At 43.7% G+C, this 21,588-nt stretch overlaps 1 protein-coding gene across 1 annotated transcript in view; it reads left to right on the top strand.

Moving 5' to 3' along the window:
• Positions 1-21,298, top strand: part of dph1 (diphthamide biosynthesis 1) — an 814,404-nt gene extending 793,106 nt beyond the window's left edge. The window contains exon 12 of the mRNA XM_072243260.1: positions 20,905-21,298. Within this exon, the coding sequence (XP_072099361.1) occupies positions 20,905-21,015 (111 nt within the window). The 3' untranslated portion in view covers positions 21,016-21,298. The remainder of the gene's footprint in view (positions 1-20,904) is intronic.
• Positions 21,299-21,588: the final 290 nt, after the last annotated feature.

Below are 21,588 nucleotides of genomic sequence, written 5' to 3'. Positions count from 1 at the left end.
ACGTTCCAAGGTACATCTTAAAGAGGGAGGTGGTAGGTTTGAGAATATAGGTTCTGAAGTAGGCCATACTGCCTCTCTGTCTTCCTCAACCATTCGTGGCTGATCTGAAGCACCACCTTTTAAAAGCAGCTGCTGCCCAGAGTGGCGCACGGAAATAGGGATGTTAGAAACAAAAGGAATAAAGAGATTCTGAAGATCCAGAGCAGCACACACACCCAAAATGCTGGAGGAACTCAGCAACTCATACAGCATCTATGGGAGGTGATAGATGGGTGAGGCGAAGAGGAGAGCCAGAATGGGGAATGGAAGAAGAGATGAGGGGGAAATTACCGGAAGCTAGAGAAATCAATATTCATGCAATCAGTTTGGAGGCCTTTCTCAGGTGTCCCTCCTCCTTCCCTTCCTCGCATGGTCCACACTCCTCTCCTGTCAGATTTCTTCTTCAGCCCTTCACCTTTTCCACCAATCACCTCCAATCTTCTCACTTCAATCCCCCTCCCCTACCCACCTACAGTACTGTGCAAAAGTTTTAGGCAGATTTATATAGCTAGGGAGACTAAAACTTTGGCACAGTACTGTAATGTTATGTATTGTACTACTGTGCTAAAAAAAACAAATTTCATCATGACATACGTGAGTGATGCTAAACCTGATTCTGATATGGATCTCTATTGTGGACTGAGAGTGGGAAAGAGGCAGGGAGAGGGGATTCACAGTTGGGAAAAAAGGAAGGGAGAGGGGAGGGAGCAGGAAGCACCAGAGAAATATTCTGTAATGATCAATAAATCAATTGTTTGGAATTAAATGACCTTGCCTGGTGTCTCAGGGCTGGGTGTGTCTGTACCCGTGCCAACCCCCACCACTGGCACTCCTTCTCTGCCACCTGTCCCACACCCCTCCCGCGGCGCTCCACCCTCGCCGTTCCCAACATCCTTTGCTCCCGTCAGATTTACAAACTTGTTCTCGCCATATTGACAAATATAGTACTGTGCAAAAGTCTTAGGCTGTATATATGTGTGCCAAAGACATTTGCACAGGACTGTGCCTTCCCCCTCGCATGGCTTCACTACCACTTTCCAGATGTACTACTTCCCTTCCCTGCGTCTCCTTACTTTGGCTTCTTTCCCCTCTCTTTCCTGTCCTGATGAAGGGTCTCGGCGCAATACGCCAACTTGCTGTTATCCTTTCCATAGGAACTGTATGTACTGACATTTACCACAGAATAGGCTAGTTAATCATCATTATGTGAAATAATGCGTTGAAGCACATGCACTGAGTTTGGATAATAGATCTGCAGTCAACAGGACTCCCATAAGTAAGCAATTATCATCCATTAGATTCAGGTACAGGCACAAAGCCCATCAGGCTGTTGCCTGATACCCAGTGCATTGTTGTAATGTTCTTTAACTACTATAATAGAGAATTATTCATTCTCGCAGAAAGCAGTTTAGAATTAAATGAACTAAGCAGAAATCATCTTCAAATATATTATTTAGCTTCAATGATAAGCTCAAATTGATGAGTCGACGAAGCTAACACTCTGTGATTGTATTTGTGGTACTTGGTAACAATTCGCTAACAGCCTTGGTAGGTGCAGTGACTGGGTTTTTTGAGCACATTTTAAAATTAGATCAGGGGAGGAGAGAGTGGGAGAACCAGACTGAAGTTCGTCTTCCTCTTAACCCTTTCCACATGATGTTTCCCATGAGGAACAGGCTATTTAACGTCTGGATATCAGGCTGATCTGTACTGTAGCCTCATTCCCTCAATGGATTTGCTCACCCAATGAAAATGTATATCAGTCTCAGTCATAGAAAAGATTTAAGCTCCTTTCACAAATTTCTGAGGATGAAAGTACCAGATTATTCACAACTGCCTATTAAAACATGTTTCCTTTCTCAGAGGAGATTTGCCAGAATTAGAAAACATAAGAGGATAGAGTGAGCTTGCTAGGACTCTCCTCTTTGGCAAGAAGGAGAATGAGAGATGACTTGATAGAGATGTACAAGACTCCTAGATAGGCACATGGATGATAGAAAAATGGAGGGCTGTGTGGGAGAGAAGGGTTATATTGATCTTAGAGAAGGTTTATGTTGGTCAGAACAAAATCAAAGGCCAAACGGCCTGAACTTTACTGTGCCATTCTACATTCTGAAAGGAGGTCGTAGTCACCTCATTCTCAGACTATACGATAAGGCACATTCTACTGATAGTGTAACCTATGAAAAAGCCAGATTCAAGAGATGTGACACCTGCTGCAGAAAACCTGAAAAGCTTCTAGAAAATACAGGATCAGTTATACTATAATTACACATACATAGTATCATAGAAAAGTACAGCACAGAAACAGGCCCTTCAGCCCATCTAGTATAGGAGATAATCTTCTCTGAGGATCATCACCTTGCCTAGGTGGAGAGGTTTGGGAGCCCCTGAAGTCCTGAGAAAGATGTCGCCTGGAGTTTCGTTCCTGATAGGGTCACCCATGGCGGTCAGGTCAAGGGGGAGGTCCCAGACAAAGAGCAATCCAACCAAGACCTCAACGGCGGAGCTGGCGAAAGATGTTGACACATCACAACGGCAGTGAAGGTGAAGGAAGGCTGAGGCAGCGAACCGTTCCCAGTCGTCTTGCATTCCATGGCAGTAGACCCTGAGCCCCGGTCTGTCAAGGAGTGTGTGATGGCTTCCCGTGTGTCAGCCTCCTCATATTAAACAAAGTTATGCACAGGCGTTCTCCGTTAAGGACAGAATATGTGGATCCTGAATCTGCCTCTACACCCACCTGATGACCAACCGATAGACAACTCCTTAGGAGAACATCACACTCGACTTGGGTGATCACACTACAAATATTATTCATTCCTTCGTTATGTGCCGTGTTGTATGACATAGGGGATCATGGTCTTTCCCTGATCATGATTGTTCTTGGCAAATTATTCTAGTAATTCTAGTATAGCTGCCTCCTTCTGGGCGGTGCCTTTACAAGACGGGTGACCCCAGCCATTATCAATATTCCTCAGAGATTGTCTGCCTGGCATCAGTGGTCGAAGAACCAGGACTTGTGATATGTACCGGCTGCAGAGGGAAGGAGTGCCTTACACCTCTTTGGGAGAGACATATCTCCACTCTACCTCCAAAACTATTACTAGGTGATTATATAAAAATTATAATCACGCATAGGAAAGTTAAACCAAGAAAAATAATCATTGAACACTCCAATCCAACAGCATGAATATGTTGATGTAGAATGATCCAGGCACAGCATTCCCTCCGTGTGCACCCAATCATCAGTGAAGCAAGGAGCCAGTTTAACAAGCCTTCAAACGTACAATCCAACTCTTATGATCTTACCGTTGGCATCTCAAATCTGAAGCTTAGAGGCCTTCAGCAGCCTGAGCGAGGACAAAGGAGGTTGCACAAGAGGCCCGAGTTGGAGGAACAGAGAAGCTGGATGGGCTTCGAGCTGGCAAAGATCACAAAGATGGGGAAGGGCAAGGCTCGTTTTACCTGGGGCAGCTTTTTGAAAGAGCAATGCGATCAGACGCATTCCACTCCCATTCCTCCAGAGCCTTTTCTTCAAATTTTTATCCAATTTCTTTAAGGTTTTTCTTGAATCTGCTTCCACTGCCTGCAGGCAATAGGTTCCAGATAACAGCTCACTGCATTTAAAAAAACCCTCCTCTTCCCTCTGGATCTTCTGCCAATTACTGCGAATCTGTAGTTACCAATTCGACTGCCAATGAAAATACATTCTCTTGTTTACTGGGTTCAAAAAACCTTTGCAATGTGAGATTTAATCTTTCAAATCTCTTTTTAAACTATCCTCCTCCAAGGCAAACATCGAACACTACAGCACAGTACAGGCCCTTCGGCCCACAGTGTTGTGTTGACTGTATAACCTACTCTTAAGATCAATCTAACCCTTCCCACCTACACAATCCTCCAGTTTTCTGTCACCCATTGTGCCTATCTAAGAGTTTTTTAAATGTCCTTAATGACTCTGCCACTATCATCGCCCCTGGTAGGGCATTTCATGTGCCTACCACTCTCTGTGTAAAAATCCTACCCCTATCACCTTAAAATTATGCCTCCTCATATTAGCCAGTTCCTTGGAAAAACTGTTTAGCTATCCACTCGACCTATGCTGTTTACAATATATATTAATGATTTAGATGAGGGAATTAAAAGTAACATTAGCAAATTTGCCGATGACACAAAGCTGGGTGGCAGTGTGAAATGTGAGGAGGATGTTATGAGAATGCAGGCTGACTTGGACAGGCTGGGTGAGTGGGCAGATGCATGGCGGATGTAGTTTAATGTGGATAAATGTGAGGTTATCTACTTTGGTGGTAAGAACAGGAAGGCAGATTATTATCTAAATGGAGTCAAGTTAGGAAAAGGGGAAGTACAACGAGATCTAGGTGTTCTTGTACATCAATCACTGAAAGCAAGCATGCAAGTACAGCAGGCAGTGAAGAAAGCTAATGGCATGCTGGCCTTCATAACAAGGGGAATTGAGTACAATAGCAAAGAGGTCCTCCTGCAGCTGTACAGGGCCCTGGTGAGACCACACCTGGAGTACTGTGTGCAGTTTTGGTCTCCAAATTTGAGGACGAATATTCTTGCTATTGAGGGAGTGCAGCGTAGGTTCAGAAGGTTAATTCCCGGGATGGCGGGACTGTCATATGTCGAAAGATTGGAGCAACTGGGCTTGTATACTCTGGAATTTAGAAGGCTGAGAGGGGATCTTATTGAAACATATAAGATTATTAAGGGACTGGATACACTGGAGGCAGGAAGCATGTTCCCGTTGATGGGTGAGTCCAGAACCAGAGGCCACAGTTTAAGAATTAGGGGTAGGCCATTTAGAACGGAGTTGAGGAAAAACTTTTTCACCCAGAGAGTGGTGAATATATGGAATGCTCTGCCCCAGAAGGCTGTGGAGGCCAAGTCTCTGGATGCTTTCAAAAAAGAGATGGATAGAGCTCTTAAAGATAGTGGAATCAAAGGTTATGGGGATAAGGCAGGAACTGGATACTGATAGTGGATGATCAGCCATGATCACAGTGAATGGCGGTGCTGGTTTGAAGGGCCGAATGGCCTACTCCTGCACCTATTGTCTATTATCTTCCTGTACCCCTCTATTAGATTATCTCTCATGCTCCTTCACTTCAAAGAGAAAAGCCCTGACTCACTTCACGTATCCTCGTAAGGCATGTTTTCTAGTCCAGGCAGCATCCTGGTAAATCTCAAACAGGAGAAAATCTGCAGGTGCTGGAAATCCAAGCAACACACACAAAAATCTGGAGGAGCTCACCAGGCCAGGACCTGCCGAAGGGTCTCAGCCCAAAACATCAACTGCACTTTTTTCCATAGGTATTGCCTGGCCTGCTGAGTTCCTCCAGCATTTTGTGTCCTCTGCATCCATTTCAACATCCTTCCTATAATGAGGCGGCCAGAACTGAACACGATATTGCCTGTGGTCTAACTAGCATCTTATAGTTCTTCAACATTACCTTGTGGCTCTTGAACCCAATCCCCCAAATGATGAAGGTCAACGCACTATACGCTTTCTTAACAGCCCTATCAGCTTGCGTGGCAGCTTTGAGGGATCTATGGATGTGGACCCCAAGATATCTCTCTTCCTTCCCACTGCTACGAGTCCTGCCTTTAACCCTGTATTCTGCATTAAAATCCAACCTTCCAAAGTGAATCACTTCACACTTTTCTGGATTGCACTCCGTCTGCCATTTCTCAGCCCAGCTCTGCATCCTATCGATATCCCATTGTAACCCTCCATAACTTCTACACTGTCCACTCCTCCACCAACAGTCTTAACAACTAAGACCAAACAATTCCAGTTTCTCTAAAATCTGCACATTGGTGAAAGCCCTTTTAATAGTACCATAGTTTTACTTGACAACAACTTCCCTCTGAGGTGTGTGTGTACTCGTGTGCACTCATCTTTTGCTACTAGTGCACAAAGGAATTTAACCCACACACAAAACCCTCTACCTCATTGGCAACGTTAAGTATATTTCACAATCATACACAATCACATTTCCTTCTCTGGTTTCAGGTGTGGACAGTGTTGATAACATTGAGTTTGTGATGATTTGTCTGCAGATTTTAGAACTGGCTTATTTATATTGTTTTATTGAAGAAATTATTGATTCACCATGTCGAATTCCAAAGAAGCAAACGGCATGAAGTGCAAAAGAACTGCTGGTTCACTTAATGTGGAATGGCTTATAATCCTTAGAATTGCTTAAAAATAAAGTGTACACATGTTGCTGTCACTGACCAAAAAATTGCCAGCACAAGATTTTTGCACGCACTGGTGATGACAGATTAGAGGGAACATTGCTTGACAATCTACGCTCCCCATTAACTTGTGGTAAAGGTGTATAAGATAGTGACAGGTTTAGGTGAGGTAAACCAAGGGAGGCTGTTCCCATTAGTAGCTAGTTGGAAGACTGGTGATGGATCTGATATGTTGGACGCGTGGGGCAATGTGAGGGACAATCTTTCGCACACCGTGTGGTTAAGACCTAGAACTCACTGTGAAAATGTTAGAAACAGTGTTAATCTGGGCTATCAAAAGGGAAATGGATGGGCAACTGAGGAACTTTATTTTCAGTTCTGTGGGTAAAGGATGGGAGATTGGCACTGATAGTCTGATCTACAAGGAGCCAGATTAGACCCAAAATATGAAATGAGCCCATTTTATGCCTTAACAATTCTATGTGCAGAGGCTGGTATGTGAGGGTGCTATTGTAATATAAGATAAACAATTCCAATGTCAAAGTCAAAGTAAATTTATGATCAAAATAGAACCTATAGATTATCACCTATATTTAAAGCACCTATATATTATCATATACTACCTTGAGATTTATTTTCTTGCAGGCGTTTACAGGAAAATAAAGAAATTAAATAGAATTTTGTGAAAAACTAGACATAACCAAAGACTGACAAACAACCAATGTGCAAAAGAAGACAAATTGTGTAAATAAAACGTAAATAATGCTGGGGCATGAGTTTATAGACTCGTAAGTTGTAGAGTCCTTGAAGGTGAGTCTGTCGGTTGTGAGATCAGCTCAGGGTTGAGGTGAGTGAAGTTATCCACACTGGTTCAGAAGCCTGATGGTTGAAGGGTAGTAACTGGGCTGTGTCCACTACTTTCTATGGACTCTTCTGTTCATGGTCATTGGTGTTTCCATACCAGACCGTAATCCAATCTGTTTGGACATTCCCCACTGTGCACCTATAGAAGTCTGTCAGAGTTTTATGTCACATGCTGAATCTACACAAACTTCTAAGAAAGTAGAGGTGCTGTGTCTTTTGCTTTGTAGGTTCCTGGAAAAAGAGAAGTTAATGAGCATTGAGGGAGACACTCCAGTGGTTGGAGTCATCCTACACTGAGGAAAATGGTTTTGATCTTAGGGTGTCAACCTTCCCAGCCACAGTTCACCACTTGGGTTCCTCCGGACAGTGTCCTGAACCAAACTGCCTTCAGCTGTTTAATCTGTGACCTCCCTCCTGGCTAGTGATCAGAAATGGAGATGTTTGCTGATGATCACATGATCCATTTTGGACTCCCCAGCAATCCATGCCTTCAAGAAGCGAGATGAAGACAAGTTTCATTGGCGGACTGGAAACATTCAATAATATTGGGAGGGCACGGTAACATAGCAGTGAGCATAACTCTTCACCACGCCAGCAACCTGGATTTACTTTCACAGCTCTCTGTAAGGAGTTTGTACATTCTCCTCCTGATCTCCAGGTGCTCTGGTTTCCTCTCATATTCCACAAACTAATGTTTAGAGTTAGGGTTAGTAAGTGCTGCATTGACACTGCAGGCTGCCCCCGGCACACTGCGTTGGTAATTGACACAAATGACACATTTCACTCTGTGTTTCGGTGCACATGACATAAAGCTGATCTTTATCTAATCTTTAAAAGTGGGCTTTTTAAGTCAAGGGAGATCATCCCATTTAAAGACAAAAAAAATAAGATCAGCTTTATTTGCCTCATCTACATCGAGACATTGAAACTTCCCTCGAAATGCACCATTTGCGTCAACAGTGAACACAGTCCAGGATTGTGCCTGGGGCAGCCCACGAAGTGCCACCATGCTTTCGGTGTCAACATAGCATGTTGACTCACTAATTCTAGCACTAACCGTACGAAACACACACAATACGCTGGAGGAACTCAGTAGGTCAGGCAGCATCTATGGAAAAGAGTACACAGTCAATGTTTCGGACCAAGACCCTTCTTCAGGACTGAGGAAGATTTAAACTTCTTCAGGGTAGGCATCCCTAAAGAGACTTCACAGTCGAGTAGTTTATCACAAACACGCGAGTGTCTACAGATGCTGGAAATCCAAAGCAGTACGTATGTCTCAGTCCCGAAAAAGGCTCTCTTGGGCTGAAACATCGAATGTGTACTCTTTTCCATGGATGCTGCCTGACCTGCTGAGTTTCTCCAGCGTTTTATTGTGTGTTGCTTTGGAATTCCAGAATCTGCAGACTTTCTTGTGTTTGAAACATGAGAGGAAGCCTATGCAGTCACAGAGAGAACATACAAGCTCCTTAATGACAGCGGCAAGAATCGAACCCCAGTCGGTGATCACTGCCAATGTAAAACGGTGCACTAACCACTGTGCTACTAATGTGTGTGGTTCTAATTTTCTGTAAAGAGGGCTCTATTTTCCTAGTACCAAGTGATTGATGGATTGAGGCAAATCAACTCCTGAACTGTTCCCAGGCACATTCATTAATAAAATTTTCGTGGGGATGTTTCACTTCACCTGCCTGATTAGTAGGAATTGAGTGTCTTTTACAGTCTCTTAAATTTTACAGCAAATAATGCATTGAGTATTATTCAAAGTAATCAATATCCTTCAGCTCTTAAAGACCCTTCATTGCTTCAGCCGAGCACGAGTGCTTTTTAAACGCACAATCTCTGTAAATCACTCTTCTCTCCGGCCCCTAGACAATCCAATCACAGTCTGTGCTGTCTGTCTGTCATTGTCAGCTCTCATTCATTACCTGTGTTTAAACACGATCGTCTCCACAAGGGCTGACAACAACCCGGCGAAAAATGTTTGCAGCTAGTTAAAGATCGAGAGCCGTTAAGCATTCCGGAGGAGAAATGGGATAGCTATTAGTTCTGCTCTCCGAGTGAAAAGGAAAGTACAGTGGCAGATTCTTGTTGCTCTTGGTTTCTGATTCAGAAGTTCTGATGCTCTGGATTCCCACTATGCAACTGTGACCACAAGAGATTCTGCAGGTTCTGCAAATCAGGATCTCTAACCTTTTGAAGAGATGGATAAAATGGAAAAGGAGAGTGGGAAATGAAAGGGCCAGTTTTCATGGGAATAAAAACCAGCAAGTGGCATGAAACTTTGGTGTGCGTTATATATAGGGTCCCAAAGTCTCAGTATAAATCAGGAAATAGAGAAGTGGTGGAGAAGATGAGCATGATGATTATGAAGGAATTTAATCTACATAAATTGTGCAAACTAAATTAACAGCCACAGAGTAAAAGTCAAATTCATGGACTGTACATTGTTTTGGAGGTCAATAGGGGAGAATGTACAGGCTCCTTGCAGGTGGCTGCAGGAATCAAGGAATTGAGCCCCGATCAATGATAGCAGGCTCTGTTGAAGAAGTAAAAAAGGAACAGTCTATTTCAGATCAACACACACAAAACGCTGGAGGAATTTAGAAGGTCAGTCTATTTCAGATCCAGTGTTGTGGAATAAGAAAGGGTTAATTAATAGTGGTGCTGACATAAAGGAAGAGCAGTCAGGATGTGATAGAATTTCATATAAAGATTGAAAGGCGTTTATTTAATCTGATACTAAGGTCTTAAATCCATACAGTGCAGCCTATCGAGGCATGAGATACAGTATATTGTGGGAGATTTGGGAGACTGCATTGTCAGGGATGTTCGCAAATGAGCAATGTTTAAAAGTTACAGAAATAGCACAGAGCTGGGACCAGGTATACAATACATTCCTTTAATAAACAACAGAAAATTGTTGCAGAGTTAAAACTCTAAACTCCCACTGGAGTTTAGAAGAATGAGGGGGGATCGCATTGAAACCTATCGAATGTTGAAAGGTCTAGATAGAGTGGACGTGGAGAGGATGTTTCCAATAGTGGGGGAGTCTAGGACCAGAGGGCATAGCATAGTAATAGAAGGACATCCCTTTAGAAAAGAGATGAGGGGGAATTTCTTTAGCCAGAGGTGATGGTGAAGCTGTGGAATTCATTGCCATAACAGTTGTGCAGGCCAAGACATTTGGGTATATTTCAAATGGAGGTTGATGAATTCTTGATTAGTCAGGGCATCAAGTGTTCCTGGGAGAAGGCAAGAGAATGGGATTGAGAGGGATATTGGATCAGCCATGATGGAATGGTGGAGCAGACTTGAGAGTCAAATGGCCTATGTCTGCTCCTTTGTCTTATGGTCTTAAAAAGTGGAGTGACAATGGTAGCAATAAATCAAAGGCAAAGCCTCATAATGTTGCCAAAGGATACAGAAACTGGAAGATTAGGGAACATTTTGGAATTCAGCAAAGGTGTATCACATGGTTACCCAACCTGGGGCCCAGGAAGCCCTCGCTCCTTGGTATCGGTCCATGGTATAGAAAAGGTTGGGAACCCCTGGGGTAGTGAGAACATGATTTGGAAAGGGTAAACAGTAGAATTAAAGAACAACCTTTAAGCAAGAAACATAACGACAGACCGTAAAAGCTTCCACAGTTAGGGAAAAAAAAACTTGGGTTCCTAACAGACTGAGATGATGGAAATTATATGGTAAATGAGGAAATGCAGAGAAATTAAACAAATATATTGTGCTTGTCTTCACAGAAGCTACGGGAAGCCTTTCAGCAAGAGGGGAGATCAGTGGGGCTAAAATAAATGTCCAGTGAAGAGAAACTAGTATCATTAAGAAAAAAGTTTTGTTGAGAATATATGGGGAGGTTATTTTCTATATCAGAGGAGTCTTGGACCAGAAGGCACAGCCTCAGAATAGAGGGACATCCCTTCAGAGCTAATGTGAGGAAGAATTTCTTTTGCCAGACGGTGGTGAATCTGTGGAATTCATTGCCACAGACGACCGTGGAGGCCAAGTCATTGAGTATATTCAAAGCAGAGGTTGATAAGTTCTTGATTAGTAAGGGTATCAAAGGTTACAGGGAGGAAGGAGGAGAATGGAGTTGAGAGGGATAATAGATCAGCCATGATGGAATAGTGGAGTAGATTTGATGGGCTAAATGGCCTAATTTTGCTATCTCTTATGGTCTTATAATAGCCATCAATACTTGGTAGTGTGTGTGCTTTTGAAAGAGGTTGCTATGGGGACTTGGCTGTCACTTCCAGCATCTCGCAGAATAGTTTCCCCAGAGCAATGGATCACAGACGTAGCCCACAATTTAAGACGGGAAGAGAGGGGAAATGAAGAACTGTAGATGTTAGCATTAGTTTCTGGGACAATGCTGGAATCAATTATTAAAGAAGTGGTTGCAAAATACTTAAAAATAGCAATAGGCTTGGGCAAATTTCAGCAAGTCTTTATGGAAGGGTATCGTCATTGACAAATCTATAATAGTATAGAAATTTGACAATGAATGACAATGGTGACATTTATGTACTTCGATCATAATTTTTTTTGAACTTTGAAATTCCATCATCAGAATCTGAATCAGAATTGGGTTTAATCTCACCAGCATATGTTGTGAAATTTGTTAGCTTTGTGGCAGCAGTACAATGCAGTACATGATAATATAGGGGGGAAAGCTGTGAATTACAGTAAGTATGTGTGTATATATATATATATATATATGTATGTATATCAAATAGTTAAATTAGTTAAGCAGTGAAAAAACGGAAATAAAACAATAGTGAAGTAGTGTTCATGGTTACAATGTCCATTCAGGAATTGTATGGTAGTGGAAAGGAAGCTGTTCCTGCCAGAAGCAGTACGAGTAATGGAGAGGAACCAGTGTGTTTCTGAACTTCTAGATAAGATGCCGTAAGATATTACTAAACACAATAGAATTTGGGGTAATATACTGAAAATAGATTCACTTTCAAGAACTCTACAACTCATGTTCTCATTTCTATGTATTTGTTTGTTTGTTATGACTCGTTTCTTTCTGTATTTGAACAATTTGTCAGTCTTTATTTGTGTTTAATTTTTCACTTGTTTCATCGTGCTCAACATTCCCTATAATTATTTTTCACAGCTGCACAGATTGACTATTGCTTTGAGCAGGAAATTTTTACGTGGCCTGAAAACAGCGCGGCACTTTATATTAACATTTATATAAAAGAAAATTCCAGCTGCATGTGTTAAAACACACCGATCCGTGCCAGCTTCCGAGGTTCAGACATTCTAACTCCCCGGTGTATGGATAGCTGGTGCAGCCCCTCTAAAGATTTAGGACAGTCCCACTAATCAGCATAAGGTGCCAAGGATTGAGCATTTAAGGAGCACCTGAACTGAGGTTCGGTGTTCAATCGTAAGCCTAGTCATGATTCCGTCTAGTGTTTGTCTTGTGCTCAGGTTCTTGATCCAGTTTGAAACCGTGTGTTGATCCTTGCCTCAGATACTCCAGCATTGGGGTCCAAGCCATCCTTATCAAGGACTCTTGTCACAGCGCGGCAACAAAGGCTATGTGCACAGGAGCATTTCAGTCACTGCGCAGCTGCACACCGGCACAGCTTAGCGGGATCAGTGATTGTACTTCATCGATCTGTGAATCCCTGCAAGAAAATGAATCTCAGGGTAGTATATGGTGACATATATGTATTTTGATAATAAGTTTACTTTGAACTTTGAGGATTGATTAACAAAACAGAAAACAGAGGGAAATTGGATCACTTTCAGGTCAGGATGCCACTTGGATCAGTATTGGAGCCCTGCTGTTTACAAACTACCTGGACTTGTGAATCAAATGTAATATAGCCAGGGCTTGCTGATGATACAAAGCTGGGTGGGTAGTATACGTTGTGAGGAGAAGAATACAGAGATGTTTCAGGTTCAGATAGAGTGATACACTTCAACTGAAGCTGCCCTGAAGGCAGAAAACACTGGGGGTATTGAAAGGTTGTTGGTGTTCAGAGAGACCCTAGGTGACCTTGTGCACTGTGCATTTGTAGAAACTTACTGGAAATAACAGGCAAATGTGATGCTACACATCTCAGACCAGGTTCCGCGCCCCCCCCCCCGCTAATCAACTTGCAGACTCAATGGGCTAAATGGCCTAATTCTGCTCCTATCTATGTCTTATGGTTTTATTGTCTAATCTGCACCAGTTCCCTTATCCCCCAGTGTTCTGACTCAACACAACCCTTCACTGTGTCTTCATCGGCTTTCACTGTCCGATAATGATTCTTTATCACTCATTACACATTGTCTCAATTACCTCATTGTCCCTTATTCTCTCGTCCTCACACTCTCTCTCTCTTCATGGACTCTGTGTACACTTCTGGCAGCCTCAGTAAGGCAACCAACATAATCATATTCAGATTATGATTTACTTATTTATCACCTGTACATTGAAACAAACAGTGAAATGTGTTGTTTGTGTTCACAGCCAACACACCTAAATCTGTGCTGGGGCAGCCTGCAAGTGTTGCCGCACACTCCAGTGCCCACGACGTTCAGCAGAACAGAGGCAGTAACAACAGCAACAACACAATGACAAAATAATAACAGCAAAACAAGCCTCTCCCCACCCACCATGCTCACACACACACACACACACACACACACACACACACACACACACACACACACACAGTCAGTCCGCCCCTGGGTCTCCAGCCCCCCAGTCCTTGGCCTGGACTCACAAACCCACAGACTCTGACTCCAGGCTCGCTGGTCCAGCAAGATAGGCCACAGTCCCCATTACTCTGGCAGAGACACTCCCACCCCACACTGAACATTTCCTCTTCTCCCCTCACCTATTGGACAGAGGATACAAAAGCCTCAAAGCACCTACCTTCAGGCTCAGGGACAGCTTCTATCCTGTCGTTGTAAGGCTGTACGATCCTCTGGTACAATGAAGTGGACTCTTTCCCTCACAATCTACCTTGATATGGCGTTGCACCTTACTGTCTGCCTGCACTATACTTTGTAACTGTAACACTTCATTCTGCATTCTGTTATGGCCTTTCCCTCGTACTATCTCAATGAACTGATGCGATAAAATGATATCAAATTTTTCACTGTACCTCAGTGCATGTAACACTAATAAACCTATCTATCAATCCTCTGTCACTATCCGGCATTTTCTTGCCCTCCTTTTCTTCTTTCTCTATTTATCGTTCTTCTCTTCCTATCTTCCCCTCTTATCACTTCATCTGCTCCTTCCCATTTTCTGTACCTCTCCTTTACCCTCACCTTCTCTCCAATTGCCCTATCTTCCTTTGCTTTTATTCCCCCCTCCTCTCCATATCCCATTTATTCTCCCATCCTCTTTCTCCCCACCCCAGAAGATTTCCTTTGTGTTTTTTTTCTCCCTATCCCACGGGGTTGAGGCACTTAGTGACCTTTACGGGTAGAATGCAGATATCATGCAGGAGCAGAAAGGTCAGAAAGCAGGCTTGGTGTCAGTAAACTGCAATTTCACTGAGTAAAGTGCAGAAACAATTGCATTTTTTTTTAAATTGCAAAGTAGGTATGACATTGAGCTGAAGAGAGTAAGGACGGCGGGATCAGGTTGGAGTGGGGGAAGGGAGACCAGGCCAATTCACGTCATAACAACAGATACACTCAATATACCTGAACAGCAGCTAGCAAAACAAGAAGACAATAAAAACCTGTCTTTATCTTCTGCCACCGCTCTCGGTGAGATTTTATTTATTTTTCCCATTTTGCAGCTGTGAGTGGGAGAATTGCTGGCATTTAATGATTTATTCAGGATTTGAGGAGTGTTTGCTTTATTGTTAATTGCTATGAAATATATCCCAAATTGGCTCAACTCGAGATTGCTGCCATCACTCTGTCCCCCTCCTGCCCTGCCAAGGGTCTGCTCACCGTCAGGTGAACAGCGCCACCCACAGACACCAGCTGGGATTTCAGACAGACGGTATCGCACGCACAGCACAGCACAGACCTGCACATGTTCCAATCCAGGTATACAGTCATACACCATACAACACAGAGACAAGCCACTCGGGCCAACTCGCCCATGCCAACCCATTTGCCTGCGCTTGGTCCATATCCCTCTTAGCCTATGTAGTGTAGCAGTTAGTGTAATTCTATTACACCACCGGCAACCACAAATCAGATTTAATTCCCGCTGCTGTCTAGGAGGAGTTTGAACGTTCTCCCAGTGACTGCATGGGTTTCCTCCGGGTGCTCCGGTTTCTTCACACCTTCCAAAGATGCACGGGTCAGGGTTAGTGAGCTGTAGGCATGCTGAGTTGGTGCTGGACACACGGCGACATTTGATGGCTGCCACCATCACATCCTTTGACTGTGTTGGTTGTTGACACAGAATGACGCATTCTGTTTCTATGTTTCTATGCACGTGTGACAAATAATGCTAATCTTTTACTCCAGAAGCCAGGAAGCATCTGTGGAATGTGTCAGCAAATTCCTCCCTTAGCTCTCTCTAGGCCTAGGGGAAGTGAATTCTCCCAAATGCCAGGCTAAATTGATTTTGACTCTCTAAACAGCCCATCGTTTTGGTGTCTCCTCCATGTTTATTCCAGGGAACACCTTAGTAAATTTAAAAGTTGCTACCAATTCAACAGAAAATGTTGGAAACAGTCAACAACTCAGGCACCATGGTGGAAAGAGAATCAGTTAAAGTTAAGGTACTGTAACACCAACAATCCGGGTTCAGTTCCACTGCTGTCTGTAAGGAGTTTGTACGTTCTCCCCATGACTGCATAGGTTTCCTCCGGGTGCTCCGGTTTCCTCCTAAATACCAAAGACGTACGGCTTAGTAGGTTAATTGGTCACATGGGTGTAATTGAGTGGTGCAGGCTCACTGGGCTGAAAGGGGCTGTTACCGTGCTGTTCCTCTAAAATTAAATTAATGTTCAGTTCTGTTGAAGAGTCTTTGGGCTGCGGAAGGAAATCCACACAGTGACAGAGAATGTGCAAACTCCACTCAGGGTCAGGACCGAACCTGGCTGTCTGGTGCAGTGAGGCAGAGGCTCTACTAACTGCATTATTCTTAGCTTGAGCTGTTTGCCCAAGAGTTCTGAGAGGTCACCGTGGTTCCTTCCTCACCTCTCTCTTTCTTCTATCATTGTTTTCCAACCTGTAACCTTGTTGGAAGCAACACATGAGCCTTTACATCAGTCAGGGGTTGGGGGGAGGGCTTTTACCAGACACCAGTTTGGACCAATTTTGTCTTCTGTGGCCCATCTGACATTATTAGAAGTAAATGCAATTTCCTGACTGTAAGTGGGGCTGCTCATTCTGGCCGAAAAGTTCCATTTCAGAATTCCCAATCTAGTTGTTCGATGGTTCCGTTTAATATTATACAATATACAACCTGAAATTCTTACTCTCCGCGGACATCCATGAAACGTCAGAACCCCGGAGAATGAGTGACAGGAAAAATGTTAGAACCCCAAAGACCCGCCCTTTCCCCTTCCCACACACAGGCAGCTGCAAAGCACCAGGCCTCCCCCCGCTCATTCCAGCAAAAAGCTCCATGCAGTATGGTAACTGATAATAGTTAGAGGTGAAGCCCAGTAATCTCACAGTGTGTCACTTTCTCGATTATCAACTCCGATTTGGACCAATTCTGTCTCTATTGCCCCTCCGTCATTCCTAGAAATAAAAGTAATATCCCGGCAGATTGAAATTCCTGCAGCAAGTGGGGTAGCTCATTTTGGCCGGAAGCACTTTTACCATGTTCCATTTTGGAATTCCCAATCTAATGCTCCATGAAATACAGTGACTGATAATATTTAGAGACGGATGATTTCTGAAGCCAGCTCTGTGTAATCTCACGGTGTGTCATTTTCTTGATTATCTGGCCGTGGCAGTATGTTGGATGGTGCCTTAACTGCTGCAATGTGCTTATCACAAGCACGTTGGGCTAAGGCTCAGCCACGTTAAGCGAATCGGTTCTGGTCGAATGTGCACAGTCAACCGCAGGTAAATTGTGGAAGAAATTGAAGAGCAGAATCCTGCTGTGTCTGATCCCCCTCTCCCGCTTTCTCCACTTCTGTGGAATTGATTGACTCACTGAGACAGAACAAAGCCCCCTGAGTTGTCGCTTTTCTTGCTTGCAAGAAGGAGATAGACACCGGCAAGTACTCTGCTGACCAGTTTAGGTCACCGGCATGGCGTGACACACGGCGCTAGCTTCACACAGTATTGGTGCACGGCCACGCAATACCCGGACCACTTGCACTTCGACAGGGCATTGTGTAGTAAAACAGCCCAAATACACACAGGAGAGGGTCGGTATTTCAAAAGGGGAATCAAAATCAGGTTTAATATATCCAGCACATGTTGTGAAATAAGCAGTAAGACAATTCTGAACCGTTTTGCTCACTCCTGTTTTGAGCACTCAGGTGTGGAGATGCCAGAAATGGCCGGGTGTGAAAGTGAAATGATTTCACTACTTCAACAGGTTAGGAATTATGAAGGTATCTACAATCATCATGAATATTACAATTAAAATGTAGATTTGGAGGATGCAATCATCTAAAACATTGTGTGAAGATAGTCCATTATCTGCACTAGGTGTCTGCGCTAATTTTGTTCATTTACAATCAATCAAAAGAACACGGTCGGTGAATACCTCTGTTATTAACTATTAGGAATTAATACACAGTTTTATAGTACTGTAAAGGTATTGGTAGTGTTCTAATTTGTTCTGTATTTCATTTAAATACTTAAATTGTTACTCAGTTAAACGATAGTTTGTCTTTTTTTTTCCTTCTTTCAACGATTTCCTTGAAACTTCATCTAACTGGGACAGCCTCTTGATTGGGCAAAGATTTTCTGGTCCTAATTGGGATCCACTGTATGTTTGTGTAAAAATTAAATTAAATGAGTAGTGCAGAAAGAGAGAAAAAAACAGAAAAAGATAAACAAAGAGGTAGTGTTTCTGTCCATTGAGAAATCAGATGGCAGAGGGGAAGAAGCTTCTAGTATTCTGACAGGCTGCATCACTGTCTGGTATGGAGAGGCTACTGCACAGGACTGAAAGAAGCTGCAGAAGGTTGTAAATCTAGTCAGCTCCATCTTGGGTACTAGCCTACAAAGTACCCAGGACATCTTTAGTGAGCGGTGTCTCAGAAAGGCAGCGTCCATTACTAAGGACCTTCAGCACCCAGGGCATGCCCTTTTCTCACTGTTACCATCAGGTAGGAGATACAGAAGTCTGAAGGCACGCACTCAGTGATTCAGGAACAGCTTCTTCCCCTCTACCATCCGATTCCTAAATGGACTTTGAAGCTTTGGACATTGCCTCACTTTTTTAATATACAGTATTTGTTTTTGCACATTTTTTAAATAATATATTCAATATACATAATTGATTTACTTGTTTATTTATTATGTTTTATTTTATTTATTTTTTTCTCTCTCTCTGCTGGATTATGTATTGCATTGAACTGCTGCTGCTAAGTTAACAAATTTCACGTCACATGCCAGTGATAATAAACCTGTCTCTGATTCTGATTCTGTTCCTGAATCTCTGAGTGTGTGTCTTCAGGTTTAGTACCTCCTTCCTGACGGTAACAATGAGAAGAGGGCATGCCCTGGGTGAGGGGGGGTCCTTAATAATGGACGTCGCCTTTCTGAGCCATCACTCCTTGAGATGCCTTGGATACTACAGAGGCTAGTACCCATGATGGAGCTGATTAATTTTACGACTTTCTGTAGCTTCTTTCGGTCCTGTGCAGTAGCCCTACCCTCCCACCCCTGTACCAGACAGTGATACAGCCTGTCAGAATGGTCTCCACGGTAACTCTATAGAAGTTTTCAAGTGTTATAGTTGACAAATGCCAGCACTTTCATCTTACTGACATTAAGTGCCAGGTTGTTGCTGCAACACCACTCAACTAACTGGTATATCTCACTCCTGTACACCCTCTCAACTCCATGTGAGATTCTACCACAATGGTTGTATCTTCAGCAAATTTATACATTGTATTTGAGCTATACCTGGCCACACAGTCATGGGTATAGAGAGAGCAGAGCAGTGGGCTAAGCACACACACCTGAGGTGCGCCAGGGTTCCCCAACCCTGGGATAAAGATTGAGTGCATTCACCCTATCTGTGCCGTTCATGATTATGTACACCACTGTAAGCTCAACTCTCGGTCTCCCATACTCCAAAGAATAAAGTCCTGGCCTGTCCAAGCTCAGTCCCTCAAGCCCTGGCAACCTCCTTGTAAATATTTTCCGCACTCGTTCACTCATTCCTAAACAAGTTCTAAGGTAAGGTGTGGGGTGGAGAACAGGCAAGGCAGGAGGAGGTGAGAAAGGCATCTAATCATAATTTGTTATTTATTTGGAGAAGAAGAGGAAGGAGACAATATGTTAATCCTTGGAATGGGGCACCCTTCCCTTACAGTCATCCAGTCGGCTAAAGCATTTGTTTCCCTCTGAACTGCTTACGATTCTTCTTTGAGTGGCCAGTACACCAAGTGGAAAGAAAATAACTCCCAATTTTATGAATGCGAGGGATTTCAGACACTGGAATTCTAAGACAACATACATAGAATGCTAGGGGAACTCAGCAAGTCAGGCAGCATCTACGGAAATTCCCATTCCCGGTCCGACATGTCGGTCAACCGCCTCCTCTTGTGCCGTGATGAGGCCACCCTCAGGGTGGAGGGGCACACCTTATATTCTATCTGGGTAGCCTCCAACCTGATGGCATGAATATCGATTTCTCCTTCCAGTTAAAAAAATTCCCTCCCCCTCCCATCTTCTTCTATTCCCTATTCTGACCTCTTCTTGCCTGCCTATCACCTCCTCCCTGATGGCATAATATCAATTTCTCCTTCTGGTAAACAACCTTAACCACCCCCCACCCTCCTCTGTTCCCCACTCTGATTTTTTACTTCTCTCTGTGCCATTACTTGTCCCTGGGTCCTCTCTTCCTTCCCTTTCTCCTGTGGTCCACTCACTTCTCCTATCAGATTCTTTCCTTGGCAGCCCTTTACCTTTCCTACCCATATGGCTTCCCCTATCACCTGCCAGCTATCCTCCTTCCTCCCTCTGCCCACTTTTTATTTTGGCATCTTCCCCTTTTTTTCCAGTCCTGATGAAGGGTCCCGGCCCAAAACGTCGACTGTTTACTCTTTTCCATCAATGCTGCCTGACCTGCTGAGTTCCTCCAGCATTTTGTGTGTGGCCTCAATTTTATAGTGTGCCTCAAAGAAATGTCTGTGGCAAGGAAATAGTTGTGGCAAAAATTTAAAAAGGAATAAAGATTCAAATGCAGAAAAACAGGAATAAAATCGGGGAATGAAAAAGCAGAGAGGGTTGCAGACAGCCAGCTCCATCACAGACACCAGTCCCCCAGCATCACGTACATCTTCAAAAGGCAATGCCTCCAGATGGTGGTGTCCATCACTAGCCTCCCCACCATCCAGGACATACTCTTTTCTCGTTACTATCATCAGAGAGGAGGTACAGGAGCCTGAAGCATTTCAGGAACAGCTTCCTCCTCTCTCACGTTCACAGATATTGCGTTCATAGAGCAGTGTTCAATCACACTTCTTAAAACCAACAGCGCTGTGGCCATCTCAGTTGACAGCCAGAGGACTGATTAATCATCTCAACTTGATACTGTAATGCGGGGAGGCAGAAGTTATGGGCCTGAACCCACCGGCCACTGATGTTTACGGCACATTCTATGTGAACATGACCTGGTTTTGTTTCTTCACCCAGGCCAAGCCAGCAGAGCCCAATGCCGCAGCCGTCGGGGGGACGAGTACAGACTCTGGGTGCCAACGAGAGGAGACTGCCCAGAGCCAGTCAGGGGAGCTGCCATCCCAATGACAGCACAGGTACGATCCCAGGCACCAAGAGATCAGCAGTCCGACTGAGATGACAGAAACTCAGGAATCTCACATCCACCATTGACCTATCCAGCTTGTCCTTCAGCTCGCTGAGCAGCAAATACACAAAATGGGATTGTTTTGGTGTTTTGATTCAAATTATGAATTCACATCGGTACAGATGAGGTGCAAGTCCAGTCAAAGCCTCGGCAGTGGTGGGATAGCAATTTGGGACAATCTTTTAACTGACAAACAGAAATAAACAGATTAATTTTTTGAATTTATTCACCTTTCTTTGTTTGTTGAGCACTAGATGTTTTAATTGTTCTGAGTTTTTCTCCGTCAGCCACTCGGGATCAAGGACGACTCGCTCTTCTCCAGTTCTGTGGGTGGGAGATGCTCAGCTCTTCCACAGTTTGCATTGGACTCCTGCACCTTCCCAGCAAGTTCTTCTTGCTGACCCAAAAGCATCTTCTCCATTTTGAATGATCATGGGGGAGGGTTTCCTCAGAGTCCGTAGGGATGTTTTGGTCTTCATCAGGAAGGTTTGGAAAGCATCTTTGAATCTTTTCCC

Source organism: Mobula birostris, chromosome 25, assembly GCF_030028105.1.
Source record: "Mobula birostris isolate sMobBir1 chromosome 25, sMobBir1.hap1, whole genome shotgun sequence".
Lineage (NCBI taxonomy): Eukaryota > Metazoa > Chordata > Chondrichthyes > Myliobatiformes > Myliobatidae > Mobula > Mobula birostris.
Note: the sequence above shows the minus strand (reverse complement) of the source record. Positions and strands in the feature narration are given on the sequence as shown.